General features: G+C 48.2%; 3 protein-coding genes across 4 annotated transcripts; 1 reads left to right on the top strand and 2 right to left on the bottom strand.

Annotated features, from left to right (window-relative positions):
- Positions 1-2,029: 2,029 nt before the first annotated feature.
- DHX33 (DEAH-box helicase 33) lies at positions 2,030-11,683 on the bottom strand. The gene is given in 16 exon segments (XM_058817897.1): positions 2,030-2,100; positions 2,103-2,213; positions 2,216-2,281; positions 2,284-2,335; positions 3,346-3,432; positions 4,150-4,353; positions 4,906-5,033; positions 5,328-5,416; positions 5,788-5,833; positions 5,836-5,946; positions 6,360-6,471; positions 7,595-7,780; positions 8,308-8,478; positions 9,088-9,315; positions 10,581-10,741; positions 11,509-11,683. Coding segments are annotated over 16 exon segments (1,998 nt in total).
- Positions 11,684-12,786: 1,103 nt separating this feature from the next.
- DERL2 (derlin 2) lies at positions 12,787-17,908 on the bottom strand. 2 transcript variants are annotated; one of them, XM_058817810.1, is made up of 7 exons: positions 17,803-17,908; positions 17,377-17,442; positions 17,049-17,122; positions 16,560-16,653; positions 15,930-16,125; positions 14,909-14,999; positions 12,787-13,585 (listed from the first exon to the last, which is right to left on the bottom strand). In XM_058817810.1, the coding sequence occupies exons 1-7, from the start codon at positions 17,893-17,895 to the stop codon at positions 13,480-13,482; spliced, it is 720 nt and encodes a 239-aa protein (XP_058673793.1). In that variant the 5' UTR covers positions 17,896-17,908; the 3' UTR covers positions 12,787-13,479. The 2 variants fall into 2 exon arrangements, 1 of the variants encoding a protein (XP_058673793.1); XR_009275553.1 differs by lacking the exons at positions 15,930-16,125; positions 16,560-16,653; positions 17,049-17,122 and having other exon boundaries at positions 17,803-17,897.
- Positions 17,909-18,252: 344 nt separating this feature from the next.
- Positions 18,253-20,020, top strand: MIS12 (MIS12 kinetochore complex component). Its single transcript, XM_058817924.1, has one exon. It carries the CDS (start codon positions 18,504-18,506, stop codon positions 19,134-19,136), a length of 633 nt encoding a protein of 210 aa, XP_058673907.1. The 5' UTR covers positions 18,253-18,503; the 3' UTR covers positions 19,137-20,020.
- The last annotated feature ends 2,265 nt before the right edge of the window (positions 20,021-22,285 follow it).

The raw sequence follows: 22,285 nt of genomic DNA, 5'->3' as shown, positions 1-22,285 counted from the left end.
GGTATATTTTAGAGGAAAGAGTGACTCAGGCAGCATTTCCTGGCACCAAGCCTGCCCTTTGTCCAAAAGCTGGCACTAGTGTCCGCTATGGAGGGGAAGCACACAAGGCTCATTTGCTGCTCACTGCAAGGCAGGACAGCATCTGCCCCACCCCATTAAATGGACACCACCCCCTCTGTCCCACCCCATCAAATGGTCACCACCCCATCAAAGGACCAGAATTTTAACTCTTTAATTCTAACAGGAGTCTGAGCACAGCACACGTAAAAGGCAGAGTCCATTCTGCACACAATAGGCACAGTTCACAGTGTTACCTTCTCATCTTTAAGCCCAGACTGCTGACAATGAACACACTCCTACAAGACCCACAAACACCAGGACTGATCCTACAATCATTTGTTCTGTGCCTCACAAACCAACAGACATAATTCAGATTTTCATCATCACTTCTTTATTCTGGAAAAAACCATATAAATCCAATCTAAATAAATACCCATCCCATTCCTTAAGGTTATAGAAAACATAGTTATTTTTTAAAAATTTAATGAATATACAAGTTGTGAAAAACACCAATCACTTGTTTTTAAAATTTTAGAAGTTTAATAGTAATAAAATGGTTACAAAAATAGAAATATAATTAGACTAATAGTAATTTGGACAATTTGGATTAGGACAATATGAGACAACAGAAACAAAGAGTTATGGATGTCTGGGTACCTTTTTCTGGGCAGCATAAGACCAAAAAAGGACCCACATTAACAGAGGATTCCTTAAAAGCAACAGCTCTTGAATATTCGTACACTTCATACATGATGCATAAATTCCATTCAAACACAGGATTCTGTCTGGTCAGTGTCAGCTTCTTCCTCTGAATCCTGATGGCTTCTTCAGGGCTGAGCAAGGCAGGAAGAAGTTTGTTTCTCCTGATAATGGAGCAATAAATTCTCTTTCTCTGAAACATTCAGGTGTCCTGTGGCTGCTATCTCAGTGCGAGTACCTCATTCCTCTCTTAAAAAACATCCCACACACATAGTTACTATTTTAACTACAAAAGTTACCTTTCAACTACAAAACTACATTTACCATACTATTAAAACATTAATACAGCACTACTAATCAACACAACAAAATACATATAGTAAATATCTGCATAGAGCTATATAATATGCACTTTTCTCTTGCATTGTGATTTCAGAGTTTAACTGAGAACCTCGGGTCCCTCCCCTGATAATTCTGTCCAGGTGTATCAATCACCTCTCCTTTCCCTCCCTGACCCCTCCCAGCACTGTCTGTCAGTCCTGGCATTCCAGAAGGGCACTGAGTGATTGGCAGATCCAAAGGATGCCCTCCACCCCTGGGGGGCACTGGGCCATCCAGGTGTCCTTTGTCCCTTTGTCCTCCCCTCCTGTACCTGGTTATGGCTCCTGCCCCTTCCCTGCCCCTCTCCCCGGGGTTAAAGGAGCAGCAACCACGGGCTCAGGGAGTTCTGTTGGAGCTGGTGCTGCACTCAGAGGCCTGAGGGCCAGAATAAAGCTCTGGATCCAAACCCTCATCAGAACCAACTCCTTTCCTTCACCATCCCCTTAAAGATTCTCTGCAGAGGGAAACCTGAGAAGCAGCCCCTGTTATGGGGGGAAGCTCCATCCCAGCACCACCAGAGCTCCTGCAGGCCTGGACTTGTCCCCACGTGCCCAACTGCAGCACCCAGCCAGCCCAAGTGTCTGTGGGGTAAAACACCACACACCCAGCCAGCCAAAGTGTCTGTGGGGTGAAACACCACACACCCAGCCAGCCCGAAGTGTCTGTGGGGTGAAACACCACACACCCAGCCAGCCCAAAGTGTCTGTGGGGTGAAACACCACACACCCAGCCAGCCCAAAGTGTCTGTGGGTGAAACACCACAGTGCCGCTATTTGGTTCAGCAGCGAGGGCCAGCCAAGCTCAGTCACATCCCATCTGGCTATATTGGTATTATCCCAATACTTTTCACAAAGTCTTTCAAGGAGAACCAAAGCCAGCTGGTGCCAGGTCAGCTCTTGGCTGTCCGGAGCTTCCTGTGGAAGAATTCGGGCGCGGCCTCCAGCAGCCACTCGGCGTCACGGGGCACAGGTCGCGCATGTAGCAGCGGCTGGTGCGCAGCAGCCCGGTGAACACCACGCAGGCGGGCTTGCACTGGAACAGCACCGAGGAGGGGTGGATGGCCACGGCCTGCTGGAGCCCACGGTGCTGTAGGAGCCGTCCGGGAGCAGCTGGGCCGCGTTCATGAACAGGCTGTGGGCCAGCAGCGCCGCACGGCCGCCGCGTCCCCGCGGCACGACTCCAGGGGCAGCGACAGCTGCAGGCACAAGGTGAGCATGAACAACCTGCACCCTTCAGGGGGATACTGACACAGAGGAGAAACTCTCCAGAGTAGAAATCCATTTTGATTTAGGTGAAATGTTGAGTCTGTGGTCAGAAAACATAGCTATTTAGCAATGTGTGTGTGCGCTAGGACCTGAACATCTCACTGTGTGGCTGCACAAAACATCTCTGTGGATATTATGCAAAGGTCCTTTTTGCTTCCTTACCCTGGACTATGCTAGCAGCAATTCAGACTGCTACAGTCCACTTGTACTGAAGCGTATAAAAGAAGCATTTCCAGTGAAGTTGAGGTTCTAGCCTATTAGCTTTCTGACCCAGAGTCTGTGTCACTTCTTACCCAGTCCTGACCCTTACAGTGACACTGGTTCACTTCAGAAATCCTGGGGGATTTTCCTGTGTCAGGACACTGGGGGATCACTGGGAATTCAGCTGAGTGGATGCTAGGCTAAGCCAGACTGAGAGCCAGCACAATGGATCATCACTCTCCTTCTAAAAGGGAATTAAAGGCTGACCAGGATTCACAAAGGATACCCCAGAGGGTGGCTCCCATGTCACTGCAGACTGCCAGGGGTTCAGTGGCAGCTCCCACGCTGTGCCCAGCAGGAGCAGCACTGCGGGGAAGCTGCTGCCACACTGAATGCCTGACTGCATGGAGAAACCAGCCAGCACAGGCTGCCAGCTCTCTGTGGCACACACAGCACAGACCCAGCTGCATTAAAGCAGGAAAAACCCTCAGCCAAACCTGTCCTTTTCCTGACAAGTCTTCTCAGAGGTTCCCATTTCTCCTTGACTCACTAAGCCCTGCAGCTTTAAGATTTTGGGATGCAACTGCACAGTCAGGAATTTTAGCCAGCTCTTTACAGGAGAGTGAAAACAACCCCACATTTTCTCACTTGGGACTTGGTGCAAAGTAACATCAGTTTGGGGACAAACAGGAAAATACCAACAGGTGAAACAGAGAAATAGAATATGGAGGCAAGTTACCTTTACACAGATGTCCCTGAGCTGAGCTCTGACTTCTGCCATCAGCTTCATGTTCCTGCCATTGATAAAGTTCTCTCTGCACCATCCCTGCAGCAGACAGACCAGGAGTTAGAAGGGGATATTTCTTCACCCCAGGAGCATGACAGCCTTTGGATACCATGGAAAGCAGAATCCCCCCTACAATCTGCCTCAGAGAAAACATGCTGACCCTTTTCCTGGTCATATTTCTACCCCACTTTACTCCACTATGTCTAGATTCCCTCCCACACTGCTCAGAAACAGCAGGTGGTGGTTCTTTCCCCACTCAGAGCTGCCCTGCAAGAACAGCACTAGTTATCTTGCAGGGGGTGAAAACAAATCAGGTAAGAATGACAGGTGCTGCAAGGAATGGGGTGCATGAGTCCACACATCCACAAATCAATATGAGGGGTTGACAGAGTAGGATAAATCCAAATCTGCTTTTAAACATGCTCAGTGTTTTTCCAATGAATCCTGTCCCAGAGCTTGCCCATGTATTTATCATCAAATCTCAGCACCCTCCCACTCCCTTTTGATTCCAGCTGGAACCAGGGAAGGAAGAGCCCTGGCTGTGATTACAGAACTGACCCCACAAAGCTTTGCCAGAGCTGTCTGTAGGAACCTTTGTTACAGAACTTCCTCCAATTCCCCAGTTGTAAAAGATGACCCCTTTTCTCTCTGATTGGAGGATGCCTGTGGCACCAGCCATGGAGGATGCAGGGGTCACTCTGCCCAAACCTCCTCACCCCACAGCTCACACAGCACTGGCAGCTCAGACCATCCCACCTTGTGCCCGTTGACGCTCTTGTAGGCCCTGTACACGTTGAGCAGGGTGAGATGATCCCCCTCACTGGAGATGAACTTCTTCCTGACAGCCTGCACCTCATCCCTCTGGGCAGGGGGGTTGTGGAGGACACTGTCCACTGACAACAGTGACACAATGGTCAGGATCTCCTCTGCACAGTGGAACTGAGGGGACATGAGGATGGCCTGCACAGACACAACAAAACTCATCTTTAGTTGACCAAATCCACTTCAGCTGGGCAGATCTTTGTGCTCCCTGGCAGCCCAGGAACTCAACCAAACATTGTTTAGGACAATCTCAAACATCTGGGCCTAGGATTGGCTGTAAATCCTCTGATGGGCTCACCAAGCAGCTGTAACAGCACCTGCCAGGCTCCTCTCTGAGACTGCTCAGTGCACAACCAGCACAGACACAGTGACTGAACCAACTACAGCAACAGACATTTCATGGACCTGCTAAACAATCCTGAAAATTGCAAGCAAATATGTCTTGTTCACCTTCAGAGGTGCCAGAGGAAAGAAATTATCTTTTAAAAACTCCTCTGAATTTTAACAACAGATGACAAGCAATCCAGCAAAAGGGCTGTAAATTATGTACAATAATGTACAGCAAATATACCAGTCCAGCTGCAAACACCCCAAATGTCACACCTTGGTCAAGGAGTTTGAAAGAGAAACATCAATGGTACAGAGATGAGTACAGGAGATTAAAAATGTTAATTTTTCTGCAGCTTTTACCTTGGAGAACTTTGGATCCAGTGGAAAGGCTGCCATTTTCTTTCCCAAGGGGGTCAGGACAAGCTGACCTTCCTTTTGGGTCACAGCTCCCAGCAGGTCCAGCTGATCAATTGCTGCTTGAATAGCATCTGCCAAAACAGGGACATTGGGCTGTGAGGCCTCCTGCCTCACATCACTGGGATGTGAAGATCAGCTGGTTCCATCACTGCCTCCCTCCTTGGCCAGAGGCACCAGTACTTTCCATTTAGAGAAATCAGGGTCCCAAATGTGGTTTATCCTCCTTTATCCAGGAGAACAAGCACCTTTCCCCATTTACTCTTCCCTTGGCAGTCAGGGCACACCTTCATGTTGTGTTGTTATGACACCTTATGGCCAAGATCTTCCTGCTCTTTGTCCCCAAGTCTGCCTTTGTAGCCACTTACCAGGAGATGGTTTGGACATGAAGTCAAAGGTGAGCACATTGGGAATTTTCAGGGCCAGAAGCTGAAGCACCACACTGGCCAGGTTACACCTGCATAGGCAGAAAAAACAACTGAGATAATTCTTTTACTTTTCATAAAAGCTGAGATAGAGTCTCAGGTCTGTGCTGCAGCTTGACAGAGACAAGTCTGATGCTGCTGCTGAAGCCTGATTTCCTAAATCAAGAAGAGGCAAGTCCAAACTCTGGAGGACAGTCAGAACTATTGCTTTATATGTTTGGAGACTCAGTGCTCAACTGTCCACTGAGCAAACATTTCCAAGTTTTTCTGTTCGATTCCCACACTTCAATTTTCTCAAGTCACCCCACCAGCCCCTAGATCAGTTTTGCTGCTCAGTTTTGTTGCTCAGTTCTTCTCACAGCTGTAAAAGATGTGGCAAGGAGTGTGATGGCTCTGTCCTCACCTCTGTATCTCAGGTGTTGTCATCTCCTCAAACTTCTCAAAGTCTCCTCTGTGTAGAGCCGGTAGCAGACCCCGCTCTGCTGCCTGCCTGCTCTGCCCGTGCGCTGCCAAGCCTGGGCCTTGGACACCTGCTGCACTGCCAGCACCTCCAGGCCAGTGTCTGTGCATGGAAAAACATCACCTCAGTCAGTGCCTGAGGAAGGCACAGCTTTGGAAAACACTGAGGATTAGAAGTAAAAATTCCCAGGGTTTGCCATTCAAATCCAGCTCAGAGCTCACTTGGTTCAGCACAGTGAACTTCAGCACTGTGCTTCACTTGGTGAAGCACAGTGAACAACCCCATGCTGTATCCATGAAGAAAATATTCACATTTAACAGATTTTTACCCCCTCATGGCTGATACTCAAAAAAACTCCACAAAAACACCACCAAACCCCACATCCCAAACCTGGGACGTTAATTTAAACAGCATGGAGGGTGTTTGAAATCCTCTTTCAGTGGGGCTAAGGGCCTCCAGCAACTTCTACAAAGCCAAACCCAATTTTGCCCCTGTTCCTTCTCAGAACTCCTCACCAGGGCTGTACTTCTTGGCTTTGACCATGCCTGTGTCCACAACGAATTTTATGCCAGCAATGGTGATGGAGGTCTCTGCGATGTTGGTGGACAGGATCACTTTGCGACAGCCCTGGGAGGAAGGAAAATCAATCCCAGGCCCAGGCCACCTCAGAGCAGCTGCAACACAGAAATTCTGCTGCTTTTGGCCTGTGTAGGCCAAGCCCTGCCCCACATTGTGAGCACAAACTGTGCTTGCTGTGCCAGCTCTCAGAAACTAAGGTAACCTTCAGTTTCTAATCAGCTTCTAAAATATTCTTCTGCATTTGCAACAAAACACACCACCAGAACAGCTGTTCTCAATACATCTTTCAACAATTTTGGTTTCACTTCTGGCACAACATTTGTGTTCTTATTTATCTGTTGAGTAGGTAAAAAAGAGCCTGAGGCAGCATGAATTCCTTTCCTTATGGGCCTGACAAACATTCTCAGGTTTTCAGCTTACTCAGTACTTCCCCCATTAGCTGTTGTAGCTTTTTTGTGATATGGACACAAAATTCCTATGAAATGGAGGAAAGTTAAGTTCATGTGCCTTCTAATCCTTTTTTTTTATGATCCCACATGACTTACTGAATGCATCTGAATGCATCCCACATGACTTACTGAATGCATCTTAAAACCATCACAGTTGCAGTGTATTACATCTATGGAACCACTCAGCCTAAAGCTGATAGAGACTATTTGTCACTGTCATATTTTCTGCAAAAATCCCCTTGCCCAGGATTCTTCTCCTGGGAAGCTGAGAAGGCTCAGAGAAAAAGGAAAACAATATTATCTCATTTGCTTCTCCTGTGTTTTGCTGCTTTTGGAATGTGTTTAATCATTGTTTACCAACAGGTGGTTGTTTCATTGGTTTCATGTGAATTGTTTGACTTAATGATCAATCACTGTCAGGCTGTGTCGAGACTGGAAGGAGTCACAAATTTTCATTATTATCTTTGTAGCCTTTTGTAAGTGTCCTTTCTGTATTCTTTAATATAGTTTAGTATAATATTCTTTAATATAAAATAGTATCTTAAAATAATAAATTAACCTTCTGAGAACATGGAGTCAGATGCATCATTCCTCCCTTCATCTTGGAACCCCACAAACACAAGAAACTATTGATTACTATCAGTCCAGACTGCTTTAGCCTCTTAAAGGCCACATGTTTCATCCAAAGACCTATTGAAGCCAAACCCCTCCTATTCCCTCACCTCAGGGGTGGGTTTGAAGGCACGGAGCTGTTGGGAGTGGGGCAGAGAAGCATAAAGGGGCAGCACTGTCATCCGCGGGCAGCCCTCAGGGAGGTGCTGGGCAACGTCTCGGCAGGTTTTGGTCATTGCTTCAATTTCTTCCTGACCAGTCAGGAACACCAGGATGTCCTGGCATGCAGGGGCTTCCTGGAGCCAGAGGAAAAAGGAAGTTAGGAGGGTTTGGGTAGAAAAGGAGAACTGAGATTGGTAATGAGATGTGGCTCTGGCAGTCACTGAAGCAAGCTAAGAAGAAAGAGAAGACACACATGTGGTGCAAGGATGCAACAGCCAGAATTCCCAATGGATTCACCAGAGGCAAAGAGTAAATCACATTTTGAGAGATCAGGTGTTAAAAGGATGGAGGAATTGCTGTGTCCTCAAATAACTGTCCATGCCAGGCAGAGAGGGCCAGCAAGCACTCAAGTACAGAGAACTCAGGTGAGGGGAACATTCAGGTTTTAGGCATGAGGTGACATTACAGAGTTTTGCTTGGCAGTCTCCCTTCAGCTCCAGCCTGGACATACAGGTCCCAAATCCCAACAGCAGCAGCAACTTCAAAGCACTAAATGCAGTTTAATGAAACAACACAACCCAGTGTTTGGCAGTCAAACATCCCAGCACAAAACACCAACCCCTGGCCCCTGAGGGACACAAACATGCAGAGACCCTCATACCTGGTGGATCTGGAAGATGGACACCAGTGCTGCCTGCAGGTAGTCACTCTGCCTCTCCTTGGTGTAGAAGATGTCGATGGGATGCTGCCGGCCCTCCAGATAGATGACAGGAGCTCCATTGAAGTACTGGGAGAACAGGTCAACATCCATGGTGGCTGACATGACAATCACCTTCAGGGAGAGCACAGCACGGGTCAGCACTGCATCTCCCACCCAGCTGGACACCAACGAGTCAGGACCAGCCAGAAGTCAGCTTCTGGATCCTGAGAACCATGCTCAGAACAGAAGAGAGTGATCTGCCCTCATTAAAGCCATCAGCTTTTTAACACAAGCAGAAAATGGTGTGACAGAATGGGCTGGTGTGTGGAACGAGATCATGCAAAGCCCCCTGCCAGACCAATGTGCTTTCACACAAATTCCTGACATGTCCACCCATCCCATGTGCAGTGCCCTACCTGGGAATGAGCATGTCCCATCAGGCAGTGCTCCTGCAGCTGGAGTGATCTCAGCAGCAGTGCCAAAACCTCCCCAGCACTCTGTCTGGGGCTTTGGTGGACAAAAGGGATCATGGTGGTGACCAGATACCTTGTTCAGAGGTGTCATATCAGGTCTACACGTCATAAGTCAGACACCCTGAACTACTGAGATTTAAAGCGACTTTTTAGGAACAGAAAAATGGTCTAAGCCGAAATCCTAAACTCCTGGAAGGCCCCAGGAGATGCTCAGAGCAGCCAGAGCCCAGCCCCACCCGCCCTTCACCGCCATCCTGGATGAACACACTTTCAGTGGCCGCAGCCCCCGCTCCTTTCGCTTCTTCTGAGCGGCTTTGACCACCCCAAAGAGCACATCAGTGTGGATGGTCCTCTCGTGGGCCTCGTCCAGGATGGCCACGCTGTACTTGTGCAGCAGGGGGTCCCCGATGGCCTCGCGCAGCAGCATCCCGTCCGTCAGGAACCGCAGCCGCGTCTGCGCGCACGAGCAGTCGTCGAAGCGCACCGTGTAGCCAACCTGGGCGAGGGAGCGTGGGCAGCATGGGCACGCTGACTGGCATTTCACACTGCCCTCGTGCCACAGGGCAGGGCCACAAAGCCCCTGGTCACTGCACTGGACTGAGCCAAGCAGGAGCGCACGGAAAGCAGAGCAGTTTATCTGCTGTGAGCGGTTCCTCTTCCAAATGTAGTAGGCCACACAAATGACACTCCCAACATCTGTGGTTGGCTTCTTCCTAACTAGAAGGTCATGGTAAATGCCCCGCAAAGTTCAGTTTGGTTTTTCTTTCCTTTTCCCCTTCCTTTCCCCTTTCCTTTTCCCTTTGCTTTCCTCCTCAAAATGATTCCAGGCTCTCCAAGGATTTTATACAGGAGAAGACCTTCTCCCCTGCCTTTCTCCCCCAGACCTGCACTAATTCAGCACTCTGCTCTCCCTGACAGTGATTTCTGACACAGGGAGCAATGGAAGAGAGCACAATATTTTTTTTGTTTTATTCATGGATCAGTATTTTTGCAAATGGAACAAGCCAGATCAAGAAGTACAAAGCAACAGAGACAGACCATGCCCACCCTGTCATGGGACAGGTAAAGAGCAATTTTTGTCCATTCATTTAATTATAGAATCACAGAATATCCTGAGCTGGAAGGAACCCACAGGGATCATCCAGCCCAGCTCCTGGCCCTGCACAGACACCCAACAATCCCACCCTGGGCATCCCTGGAGCATTGCCCAAACTCTCCTGGAGCTCTGGCAGCCTCGGGGCTGTGCCCATTTCCTGGGGAGCCTGGGCAGTGCCCAGCACCCCCTGGGGGAAACATCTTTCCCTGATATTCAACCAACACCTCTCCTGACACAGCTCCAGCTGCTCCCTCAGGTCCTGTCCCTGGTCACAGAGAGCAGAAATTGGAGCTGCCCCTCAGCAGGAAGTTGCAGACCAAATTCTCCATTTCTCCAGCTCAACAGGCCAAGTGCTCTCAGCCACTCCTATCATGTGGCCCCTCCTGACCCCTCACCATCTTCATGCTGCTCCTTTGAGCACTCCCTGACAGCTTTTACATCCTTGTTACATTGTGGAACCCAAAACCAATTATGAAATTAAGACTATATCCCCTGTGGCTGGTTATTGCCCCACCCACTGCAGCCTGACAGGGCCCCATCCCCAGAGCAGCACCAAACCAAAATGTATCTGCAGAATTATCCAAAATATTACCCAAAATGTATCTGAGGGGCGCCGGGAGCGCTGCAAATGGCGGATACAGTCTGTTAATCTGCAGATAACCTACCAGCTTGCCCAGCTCTGTCCTCTTCTCCTCAGCAACCCTGGCAGCCAGGGTGACAGCTGCCACCCTGCGGGGCTGGGTCACAGCAATGACACCGGGCTGGCCAATGCCCGCCTCGTACAGGAACTGAGGCAGCTGGGTGGTCTTCCCCGAGCCTGTTTCTCCTAGGGAATATCAAGGGAATGGAGTTTGTCCCCACACTTTTATAGCATTGTCAAACTGGGTTTTTTATGGTAACTTTTAGCCCTGTTTGAGGATGGGGAAGCTGAAGACAGAGAGGGAAAGTCCCACCACAAAGCAGTGGCAGGTCAGAGATGGCACCCAACGCCCTCCTCGCCCACCTCTGCAGAGCTCCAGCCACACTCTGGTTCACAAACCCACTCCAGCCTCTCTGCAGGTGAAGTGTCTGTGCTATGACACTAACAGGAGTGACACACTAAGCATTTTTCACTTAATTACAATAAATGCTGTGTCTTTACTAGGTGGGAAGTTGTACATCTTCAGCTCCTGAAAAGTCTAACAAAAAGCTTTTTCGTTTGCAGAACAGAAAAATATAATCAAATCAGTGAAAGCATAATAAAATCAGTGAAAATGTAAGCGAGGAGAGTCTTCAGAAAAGGAGAGTTTGGCCACTTAGCTTTAACTGAACTCAGGCAGACAGCGAAAGGAGGGAAATCCTTTAACCTGCTCCATAAAACAATAAAATCAGTGAAAACGTAAGTGAAGAGAGTCTTCAGAAGAGGAGAGTTTAGCCACCTAGCTTTGACTGAACTCAAGCAGACAGCGAAAGGAGGGAAATCCTTTAACCTGCTCCACAGAAACCCCGGCTGCCAAAGCACAGCGATCATTGCCGGCTCACCACACTTCAGATTTACACCCAGCCCGTTTCTGGGCAGCTTTCCCAGCTGGGGGCCCTGTTCCCGGCACTCACCGATGAGCACGGCGGTGTCGAGGCGGCGGAGCCGGTCCAGCAGCGGCCCGCGGGCCCCGGAGATGGGCAGGGAGCGCCGCTGCACGTGTGCGGGCGGCGCGGCGCTCTGGGGCTGCGTGCCGGGGGGCGCCGCCTTGAACCGCTTGGCCGGAGGCTCCTGTCTGTCCTGAGCCATCGCCCCTCGCGGTCCCGGCCCGTTCTGTCCCGCTCCGTCCCGGAGCTCCGGTCGCTCCCGCCGGGACCGCGCTGCACGGGCTCCCTGGCGCAGCGATGACGTCACCGCGCGACGCTGCGCAGAGCATCCTGGGAGTTGTAGTCCCGCCCTCGCCGCCGCCATTTGGAGCGCTCCCGGCTCCGGGCTCCCCTCAGAAACATCGCGAACCCCAAAGGGCAGCAAAACGCAGCCAAGGGAGGCAGAAAGCCGGCTGTGAGCAACGGAGGGACATGTTGCCATTCAGTCCCAGTAACAAGTCCTGTTCTCAAACACTAAACTAAAAAGAATACAAAAAATAACGTTTTTATCTCATTCCTGCCTCATACCCTATGCTGAAGTAACATTGTCCAAGACACTTTCATTCTTGCTCTCTAGGAGCACTAGAAGTCTGTTTTAGAAACAATTAAAACTGACCGAAAAAACAGACCAAAACACCTGTAAAATCCTCCAAAGCTTCCATAAGTTTTATAACCTTTAACAGATAAAAATGCAGACACAAATTACCTCACACATTTTATCAATCTAACACACTGCTTGTGGACAAAGCATTTCCCCTGAGATTCCCACACATTTCTCTCCTGGACTATAAATTAAAAAAACTAAAACTTGTAGCCAGTTTTGAAAAGCAAAATGTGAGACTAAATGAGATAATCACATATCATGGGTAAGCCCATCCTTTAAAATGCAGAATGAAGATGCAGCTTTAATCTATCATGATATAATCAATAAAACAAACCCCACCTGATACTTTCTATGGTGATTTAAGAACAACTGACCATGATGAGGTGAACTGAGCTCCAAATTCCTATGTGGCTGCTCAGAGATATTTATAATCAATGCAGCTTTAAGCTAAATGTTACTCAGTCTCACTGGCCTGTGCTGGACACAACAAACTCCATCCACAGACCATAGATTTCAAATCCTGAGCAGACAATGCTGCATCCTGCACTTCTGAGACACTTGTGGGAAAAGCTGCAGGTATCTCTGTCTCTTTGAAGATTTGCTTTTTCCAGCCCCTGCTGCCTCAACGCTAGAGGATGATACAGAGGATTAAACAAAAAGGCTCCACAAGACATTTTATTCAACTCATCATCATTTTTTGAGTCCAGACAAATTTCCTTCTCTAGTGCTGCAGGTCATCCAGTATCAGCAGAGGGCACATGGGGGTGGATTTGGCAGGCACACCTATTCATCCACCACTGTGGGCACCTGAACACAGAGTCTTTGGGGGAAAAAACCACCAAAATGTAGCCTCAGCTTTCAGAACATTCCAAAAATCCAACTGGCAGAGTGAAAAGCTGCATGTTGTGTTCCCTGCAATTCAAAGATGACTGGAGACAGCAGCACCTCAGATTAAACAACCTTTTGCCATTGAAATAGTGACTTAGCCTTTCAATCATCTTGCAGTTGTTTTATCCAAGAATAAAAAAATGAATTAAATCCCAAAAAGTTGGGTTTGTCCTCTATAAAGTTTCCCATAGAGTTTCATGTATCAAATAACTTGAAAAAAATGCTTTAGAAATCACTTTAAACAAGTACTTGTGTGGCCTTGTTAACTGAAGTTAACAGGAAACAGTTTCCAGTTTTACATTTTTGGCTCCACTGGATTTAGATGATGTCCAGCACAATGAATTCCCTGATTGGGAAGGGTGCTGGGAGTGCCTCGGGTGAGACTGCATTTCATAAAGTGCTTGTGTTCCAAACCATAGGGCTGTCAGAGTCCTCTGTGTGCTGGGGAGGAGCCCCCATGGCCCTGGTTAACCCCCGAGGCGCTGCCCCTCTCCCCAGGCAAAGCCCCCTGGCCGCTCCTCGGGCAAGGGGTTGTAGTTGGGGTCATCCTCTGGGGTGTCAAATATTGCTTTCCTGCAAAACACAAAGCAGGGTGATCCTTTAAAACACAGCTTTCACTGTAACATCAACACAGCTCACATGCTGCAGTGGCATACCTCAAGAACAGCTTGCCCAGGCATTGGGGTTTATGCTCTCCACTTTGGAGCCACCAGGAAGGAGATCCCAAATCAACCAGGAAGGAGATCCCAAATCAACACTGATGAGGTTCACCCTCTGCTATTTATGTAAAAATATTCTATGACAGATATCTTGAGGATAGTCTTATGATTCTGTTGAAAACAACACCAAGACAGCTCACATGCTGTCAGCTCACAGTGTCCTCCCTCAAGAACAGCTTGCCCAGGCAGTGAGGATTATGTCCCCACTTTATAGCCACCAGCAAGGAGATCTCAAATCAAGACTGATGAGGTACATTCTCTGCTATTTATGTATAAATATTCTATGCCAGACATCTTCAGGATAGTCTTACGATTCTGTGAAAAACAAAATCAAGACAGCTCACATGCTGTCAGCTCACAGCATTTGGTTTGACCAAGTTCTCCACTTCTCCAGCTGAGCAGAACAAGTGCTCTCAGCCATTCCTATCATGTGGCCCCTTCTGAACCCTCACCATCTTTGTGTCACTCCTTTGAGCACTCTCTGACAGCTTTTACATCCTCATTACATTGTGGCACCCAAAACCAATTATGAAATTAAGACCATCATCCCTGTGGTATTCTCCTCCCTCAAGAACAGCTTGCCCAGGCAGTGGGATTTATGCTGTCTACTTTGGAGCCACCAGGAAGGAGATCCCAAATCAAGACTAATGAGGTTGTTCTGCTATTTATGTATAAATAGTCTATGCCAGACATCTTCAGGATAGTCTAACAATTCTGTGGAAAACAACCATCAGAGGTGTTCTGGGAGAGAACCACAGGGAATTAGAGTATCCACAAAAGAGGGAACTGAGTGGGAGCTATAAACAGTATAAACACTGAAGGATTTTCTTCTCAAAATTGTGATATGAGAATGACTTACAAAAGAAAAAAACCATTACATATCTTATATGTAATACCTCAGCCACTGTTCAGCAGAGGACACAGCTTTGGTGTTGTCAGCAAAGCCTCCAAGTGTTATCAGAGAAACCAAAGGTAAAATCCTTTAGCTCTTCTCCCAGTTAAGTTGGTTCCCACTTAAACAAATTCCAGCTCCTTGTTTGGCAACACAAGTTCAATAAAAAGCAAGGAGAGACACTCCCCAATTCTGTCTCTGCCCAAATGTTGTGACTGAATTGCAAACAGTTTTCCAAACGAGCACTTTTGCCATGTCTCTTCCAAAGCAGACACCAATACTCACAGGACAGACGGTGTTCTCAGGAGCCTCCCACCACCAGGCTGATTGGGAAAGACATCCTCTAAGAAAAAATATATATGCCCAACAGCAATGCCTGGTACAGAAACAAAAGCCAAAAGGTGATTTTTCAGTAGTTCTCCTTTACAATTCTCAAATGCTTTAGGCTAGAGTTTTCAGAAAAACAACATACATTTGTTCTTTTACAGAAAATTTGATGATACAAAAATACAAAACTTAATGAAGAAAGCTAATAGCAGGTGAAAAGTTTAACTTATACTACAAGATGTTAATATTGGGGAAAGGTTTTATCATTATTAAAAATATAGATGTTTTGGCTCTATTAGAGTTGATAAAATAGTAATATAAACTATTTTATTTCAATGGACTGATGCTATAGTCAGATGATGCATCAGGGCTGATTCTAAGCAATAAAAAGCCAAAAACATCAAAAGTTCTTCCTATCCTTATCACAGCACAAAACATGCTACAATGGCTAGAAATCAGAAAAGTCTAAAAGTATAAATATAAAATAATAAATATATCAGAAGAACACCAAGCATTAATTAGCCCTTGGATATGATGATACAGAAATACAAAATCTAAGGAAGAAAACTAACAGCATGTAAAAAGTTTAATTTATACTACAAGACATTAATAGTGGGGAAACATCTTGTCATTATTTAAAATACTGATGTTTTGGCTCTATTAGAGTTGATAAAATAGTAATATAAACTATTTTATTTCAGTAGACTGATGATATGGTCAGATCATGCATCAGAGCTGATTCCAAGCAATAAAAAGCCAGAATTAAAAACATCAGAAAATAAAAAACATCAGAAGCTCTTTCCACCCTTATCACAGCATAAAACATGCTACAATGGCTAGAATCAGAAATGCCTAACAATATAAATATAAATAATAAATATATCAGAAGAACTAAAACCAAGCACAAAAATTCCCATTTTCTGTTTCACGTAAAACATGAGGAGGAACAGATCCTCGTGAGATTGCTGCCACTGCTCACCCAGGAGATCCACAATGATGGAGTTCCCCAAGAGCAGAGAAAAGCCCATCAGTACCCAGGGCAGGAAAGGGGCTTGGAAGATGAGGAGCCCAAAGAAGTTCATGCGGACATAGGGGTTCCTGCGGCTCCACACGTACACCAGCATGATGGTGAACGCCTGCCCCAGGAACACCAGGTTCACAAACAGCCCAAAAAGCTGCCATGGCTGGTTAAGGAAACACTTGTGAGGTCAGGAATTTCACAGTTTAATTTGTAACCTTGTGTTTTCCACACAGCTGGTAAATCCACTTTCTCAGGTGTAAGGCTGTCAAATTAGTGGCCATCAAATCTAACAGGTGCAGCAGGATTTGGGTACCTGCAGCATGAATAACCTCAAGAAAGCAGAATTTAATTCTTCACAGACAACATGAGCGTGATCCCACATCTGAACAGCCCCCTGATAACCTTATTTCCATGATCAAGGAGAAAAAACCCCAAAAAACCAGCAACAATCCCAAAATATTCAACACCACCCTAACAACTATCAGTACTCCTCGTGCAACAAACTGTATTAAGGTAACAGTAACAACAGGGTTTCAGCTCTCCTTCAAACTTCTGTATGTTCACTTGGAATGAAAACAGAAAGGATACAGTCATTAAAAGTCCTCCAAAAAGGAACATAAATACAAAATCTGCCGTGCGACCCCGGAAAGAGCCTTCCTCGAGCATGCGGCAGTAGCGGTATCTGAGGCCAAGGTCAGGAAAACTCCAGTGCAAGTTCAGAGAGACACATCCAAACAGGAAATTATCCACCTCTGCATCAGCTTCAAAGGGTTTTGTCAATTTACTGCATCACTTGGCTCTTTCTGGATACTTCAGCACAGAGGGGGAGCCAGGGGACACAATAGTTACCTGGAATTTTCTCCTGCAGCACCAACCTGAAGGATCAGGCTGGCACAAATTCTTAACACCAAAAAAGTAACTGGCAAAATTCTTGACAATTTAAAAAGGAGCCCCCCTTGAAGCCCTTGAAGTTGGCATTGCTGAATTCCCAGGAACTCAACTGCTCCTCTGTGCAGGTACAGCAACATTCCTGCACTCTGCTCGCCAAGGGAACCAACACAACTTGGAGAAGGATACAAAAAGATCATGTTAAATAAAAAATTAAAGCCAACTGGTCCAAAGAACAAGTAGTTTGTGATTAACCTCCATATCTGGAAATAAGACAAATACAAGGACTTTAAACATGACAGCTTATTTTTATTGTCTAAGTAGAGAAATAAGTAACAATGAAACTGAAATCTCCATTACAGAAAATGAAACTCAGACCTATTTTAAGGCATAGTGGTCGGCAGTAGCTTTTAAACAGTGTATTTCTAACACAAAAAGTACACTGTTTTGAGAAGACAAACACTTAAAAAACTCTATAGCACATTTTAAAATCTACAGTGCTTCAGAAAACACTTACTTGAAAGTGCTTAAATATTAACTCAGGGTTGAAATACAGCTGGAAGGGCGTGATAAGTTCTAATTGCTGAAAAAGAAGAAAACATTTTGAAAGGATCAATACAAAAAAAAAAAGAAAGAAAAAAGAAAAAATACACACTCAAAACAGCAACCCCTTCCTGTGTGCCAAAACGAGCCCAGCAAGTTCACATCAGCACTGTGAGTTTTCTGGAGCCTCAATACAACAACCCTTTGGCATTGTTGATATTAATTCGCGCTTTTCACCTCTCCCGGGCCCATCCCGGGAATCCCGAATCGCTCAGGGGGTCTGGGGGCTCCAGACCCGGCTGGGAGCGTGGGCGGTGCCTGAGGGCGCCCCTTCCACGGCTACCCCGCCCCGCTCCCAGCTCCCGTCACGGCCTCCCTCCCTCCCGCGGCCGCCACTGACCACGGCGGCGGTGGTGAGGACGCAGGCAGTGGTGTAGGCCCGGGTCACGGGCGGCACCTGCAGGTACTCCTGCCGGAACGTCTGGTACGCCATCTTGGCGGCCCCGCCCCGCCCCGGCCCGCCGACGCTCCCGCCCGACGCTCCGCGCTCCCATTGGCTGAACCACAGCGCCCTCCCTCCGCTCTACGCTCTCATTGGCCAAATGCCCAGCTGGCGGCCGTCGCTCCGCGCTTCTATTGGTCGTCTTGCAATGCCCGCCCACACCCTTCGCTATCATTGGCCGAGAGGCCGCGCTTGGCTCGCCCGCCGAGGGACGGAGCGCTCGGTGATTGGGCGGAAGCGTGTCCTGGCGGGCGCTGATTGGCTGCCGGCGGGGTGCCCTGAGGCGAGGCGGGAAAGCGGCGGCACCGGCGGGACTCGGAACCGTCCTTGAGCAGAGCCCCGGGCCCGCGAACAGCAGCGGCAGGAGAGGCCCCGGGCCCGCGAACGCCGGCGGCAGCAGCGGCCAGAGCAGCCCCGGGCACCGCGAACGCCAGCGGCAGCAGCGGCCCCGTGCTCAGCCCGCGGCCCCGGCTCCGTGAACACCAGCGGCAGGAGCGGCCCCGGGCCCCGCGAACACCAGCGGTGGGAGCGGTCAGAGCGGCCCCTCTGCCTCGGGGAACACCCTGTGAGTCCCACCCTCCCCTCACGGCCCCGCCGCCATGTCGGTGGATCCCATGATCTACGAGGCGCAGTTCTTCGGGTTCACGCCGCAGACCTGCATGCTGCGCGTCTACACCGCCTTCCAGGACTACCTGTTCGAAATGATGCTGGTGGTGGAGGGCGTGATGCTGAAGAAGCTGGACGGCATTCCCGGCTGCAAAATCAGCCCTTCCAAGATCCGCAAATGCACCGAGAAATTCCTGCTCTTCATGAAGGAGCACTTCGATAAGCTGTTCTCTAAAATGGAAGAAGTGCTGCTGCAGCTGGTGCTGAACATCCCCAAGAACGTGCTGCTGCCCGAGGACAAGGTGCAGGAGCAGTATCCCTACAGCGAGCAGGAATTCCAGGCGCTGCAGGATGAGCTGCAGCAGCTGCAGCAGCAGTGCAGGGCAGAGGCGGTGCTGGAGCAGGAGCTGCTGGCAGAGCTGGAGGAGCAGAAGGTTGTCAAGGCCGAGCTGGAGAAGATTTTGCAGTGCTTTGATGGGCTTGAGAGCATCTGCAGGGAGCACGGAGCCGGCAACTTCAAGGAAAGCTTTGCCCTCCTGACACAGAGCTCTAAGAAATTGCAGGATGTTCTGAAAGAAGTTGAGGAGAAGAGCAAAAAAATGAACCAGCATGATCAGTTAATGTAATGGAAATTCTGAGAAGGCAACAGATGCCATGCAGAGAGCTTGCTTAAAATGACAGGGGTTTATGTTCCCCTCACTCCACTCGTGCTGCCAGGATTTGGTCTAAAAGCTGTTTAACTGTCCCAGTTTGCTCCTCCCTAAGGCAGGAAGGGGAGAAAGCCTGTAAAATGTAATTCAGATTGTTAACTTCCTAAGTTTTGGGTCGCATAACCGGCGTTTGAAAACACTGAATGTTACCTTTGAACACAATGTAACACTTGCCCGTTGTAAGTTATAAAAACAAAGCCTTGTAGGAAGGTGTAGGTGTTTCCAGCCTGAGGTCAGTGAGGCCACAGGGACTCTGCCCCTGGCCAAGGAGCTGCCTGGCCATGGCTATGGTGCCTTTCTCTGTGTTTGGGAAACCAGCAAGGAGGAAATGCAGGGAGGAGGATGACACTGACGCTGACAAGGTTCTGATGAGATCTGTTGGCATCAAACCAAATTTCAGCCCAGTTTCTGGAATTTCAGAGTTCCTCACCACTCCACCTGTGCTTGTGTTTCTCTCAGCACAGAGCAGAAGCCACTGGAGGAAATGAGTAATTCCATCACTTTGTCCTACTTCACCTTATGTTGCTTTATATATCTGTTTGGGTTTTTTTGTTGCTCTTTTCTACTAAACGAAGTTTCTCTTATTACCATTTAATCAGATTTTCCTGTGAAAATGTTATGAATGTTGATAAGCTCTTGTATCTTAGTTAAACTTATTCTCTCTGTACTTAATTCAAAATCCCTGACATTCTGTGCATCTTTCTACAGCAGTTTTTTAATCTCCTGTTTAGTCCTATCATTAAATATCAATATTAATTTCTACTTTACTAGCATAGAGGTTTAAAAGTTAATCATTTAGAGGTGACTGTAATAAAAAAGTGTAATGAAAACAGAAAACTCAGTTTGGAATTCTTTCTTCCCTGGATTGAGAGGAGTAAGATGTGGGAAGTGTCTCTTGGCAGCAGAGGGCAGCAGCAGCCCGGCCCAGGGATCTGCTCCACGGGAGGTTGTTCTGGTTTTGCAGCTCAGTGTGACTTTCCTGGACATGAAGAATTATTGAGTTTCCTCAGGTGCATCAGTTGTTTTATCCTCAGTAAATAGGAGACAGTTTTCCTGGGTGTTCTGTGCCCAAAATAACCACACAAGGATTGGCAGGAAGCTGGACCCTACTGAGTTTGTACACCCCAACACTGCATTTTCCTTCAGAAAGGAATTTTTCCCATTTTCACAGGTTTCTCCTCCGCCAGCCAGAGAGAGACAATTTCACTGCCAGGCCAGGTCCCTCCCAGCTGCAGTGCTGGGCACGGTGGTTGTACTGGGCTGTGCCTGGCCCCTGGCTTTGATGTCCTGCTGTGTCACCAACCAGGAAATGTGTCCCCAACTAAATCTGGGATTGACCATCCCACCCTCCTGGTGTGGATTTAACCCTCAGGCTCTCCTGTGATCATCCCTTCCCACCTGCTCTCAGAAATGCCATCTTCCCACACACACTCCCACCACTGCAGTCACCATAATCAAATATTTTACAATAAATTACACCCTGCTGCTCCAGAGGGCGGTGCAGGAGCAGTGCCCTCGGGCAGGGAGCTCATGGAATCACAGAATTCTTTGGGCTGGAAAAGTCCAGCAGCTCCCCAGCTCTGCCATGGCCACACTCACCTGTCCCCAGTGCCACATCCATGGAGGCTGGGTCCAATGGCACTGGTGAGGCATTCCCAACTCCATGTCCATGTGTTTGTGGGAGATTCAGAGTCTCATGAACAGCCTGACAAACCCTGACTCCATCCCCAGTGGCCTCTCCACCTGTCCTTGTCCCCTCTCCCAGGCTCCCATTGCTCTCAGAGGCAGATCCAGAGGTGACACTGGTGACAAGGCAGGCACAGACAGGGTAGCACCAGGAGCAGGAGCTGGGACTGGCTTGGGAAGGAGGGCCAGAACTTCCAGGTGGATGATTTCAATGCTCATTTTCTCCCAATACTGGCATGGAGCTGGAATATTCAGAGCCCCAGGCTGGGAGTGAGACGCTTCATAATACCCAGTGTAAAAACTGCAACCAGCTGCTGGTAAAACATTTCCAAGAGTCTTTTTTCAGGAGAAAGAGCCTTGATGTCAAGCACTTGGTGCAATGAACACCCCAGCAGCAGAGCTGAGGTCTGAGAGGAACAATTATTCTGGTTTTCCCACCAGGATAATGCCCTCCTGCTCTGGGACATGCAGGAGTCCTGGCAGCTGGATGCTCCATCAGAGAGAGAATGGCCTCAAGCTCCTCTACAGTTCCTGGCAATATCAGACTTCAGCAAAACTCACCCCTGGGAATAAAAGCATGTCCTGGCTGTGAGGAGGAGGAGGAGGAGGAGTGCAGCTGGAATTGCAGGCCCTGTGCATGGAGAGGGGTCAGGGAAAGCAGGGAATGTGCTGGCTCTGTGTCCCAGGGATGCTGGTTTGCCCTGCAAACCCCCAGGGGTTCAGCTCCCTGTATAAGGAAGGAGAAAACAGAAAATTTAAACTAAGAAATTTTTGGCAGCATTCACAGGCAGTTGGAGCAGTGTAGCTCTCCTTGACTTATACACTGAATAATGGTGTAATTAGCAGCTGTTAATGAACCCACACCTGGCAAAATGCCGGGGGAGGAGGGGGTTACCATATGCCTCCTCATTAAAAGCATTAATTACAGGCAGGAAATGCTGGTGGCAGCCACAGGCTTTAATCACTTCACCTCAAGCTGGTGGTGGCTCAGCTCCTGCTATTGCCATCCCTTGGTGGCTCAGGGCTCCCATCCCTGTCCACATCCCACAGCAAGGCTGAAGGGACCAGCAGGGCAAGGATAGAGATACTTACTCTAATAATTTAAAAAAACCTGTTGTGGCAAAATATTTTCTTCCACAGGGATTTTTGCTGGCACAAACTGAGCAAGAGCACCCCAACCCTGTGGAAATTCCAAATAAAAACTAATGGAGATGGACAGAGAGAGAGCCAGGCACTGTGAGTTATTCCAGCAGCTCTTCCCTAATGTGTTTGCCCATCACACACCATAAAATGGGATGGGAGTGAACATTCCAAATGCTCACTGGAGTTTCCAGAGAGCTGCCCCTGTGCTGCCTCCCCTGCACCCAAACCCTGGCAAT

This window comes from Ammospiza caudacuta, chromosome 20 (genome assembly GCF_027887145.1).
Source record: "Ammospiza caudacuta isolate bAmmCau1 chromosome 20, bAmmCau1.pri, whole genome shotgun sequence".
In the NCBI taxonomy this organism is placed as follows: Eukaryota; Metazoa; Chordata; class Aves; order Passeriformes; family Passerellidae; genus Ammospiza; species Ammospiza caudacuta.
The sequence above is the reverse complement of the archived record's forward strand: the minus strand, read 5'-3'. Positions and strand labels throughout refer to the sequence as shown.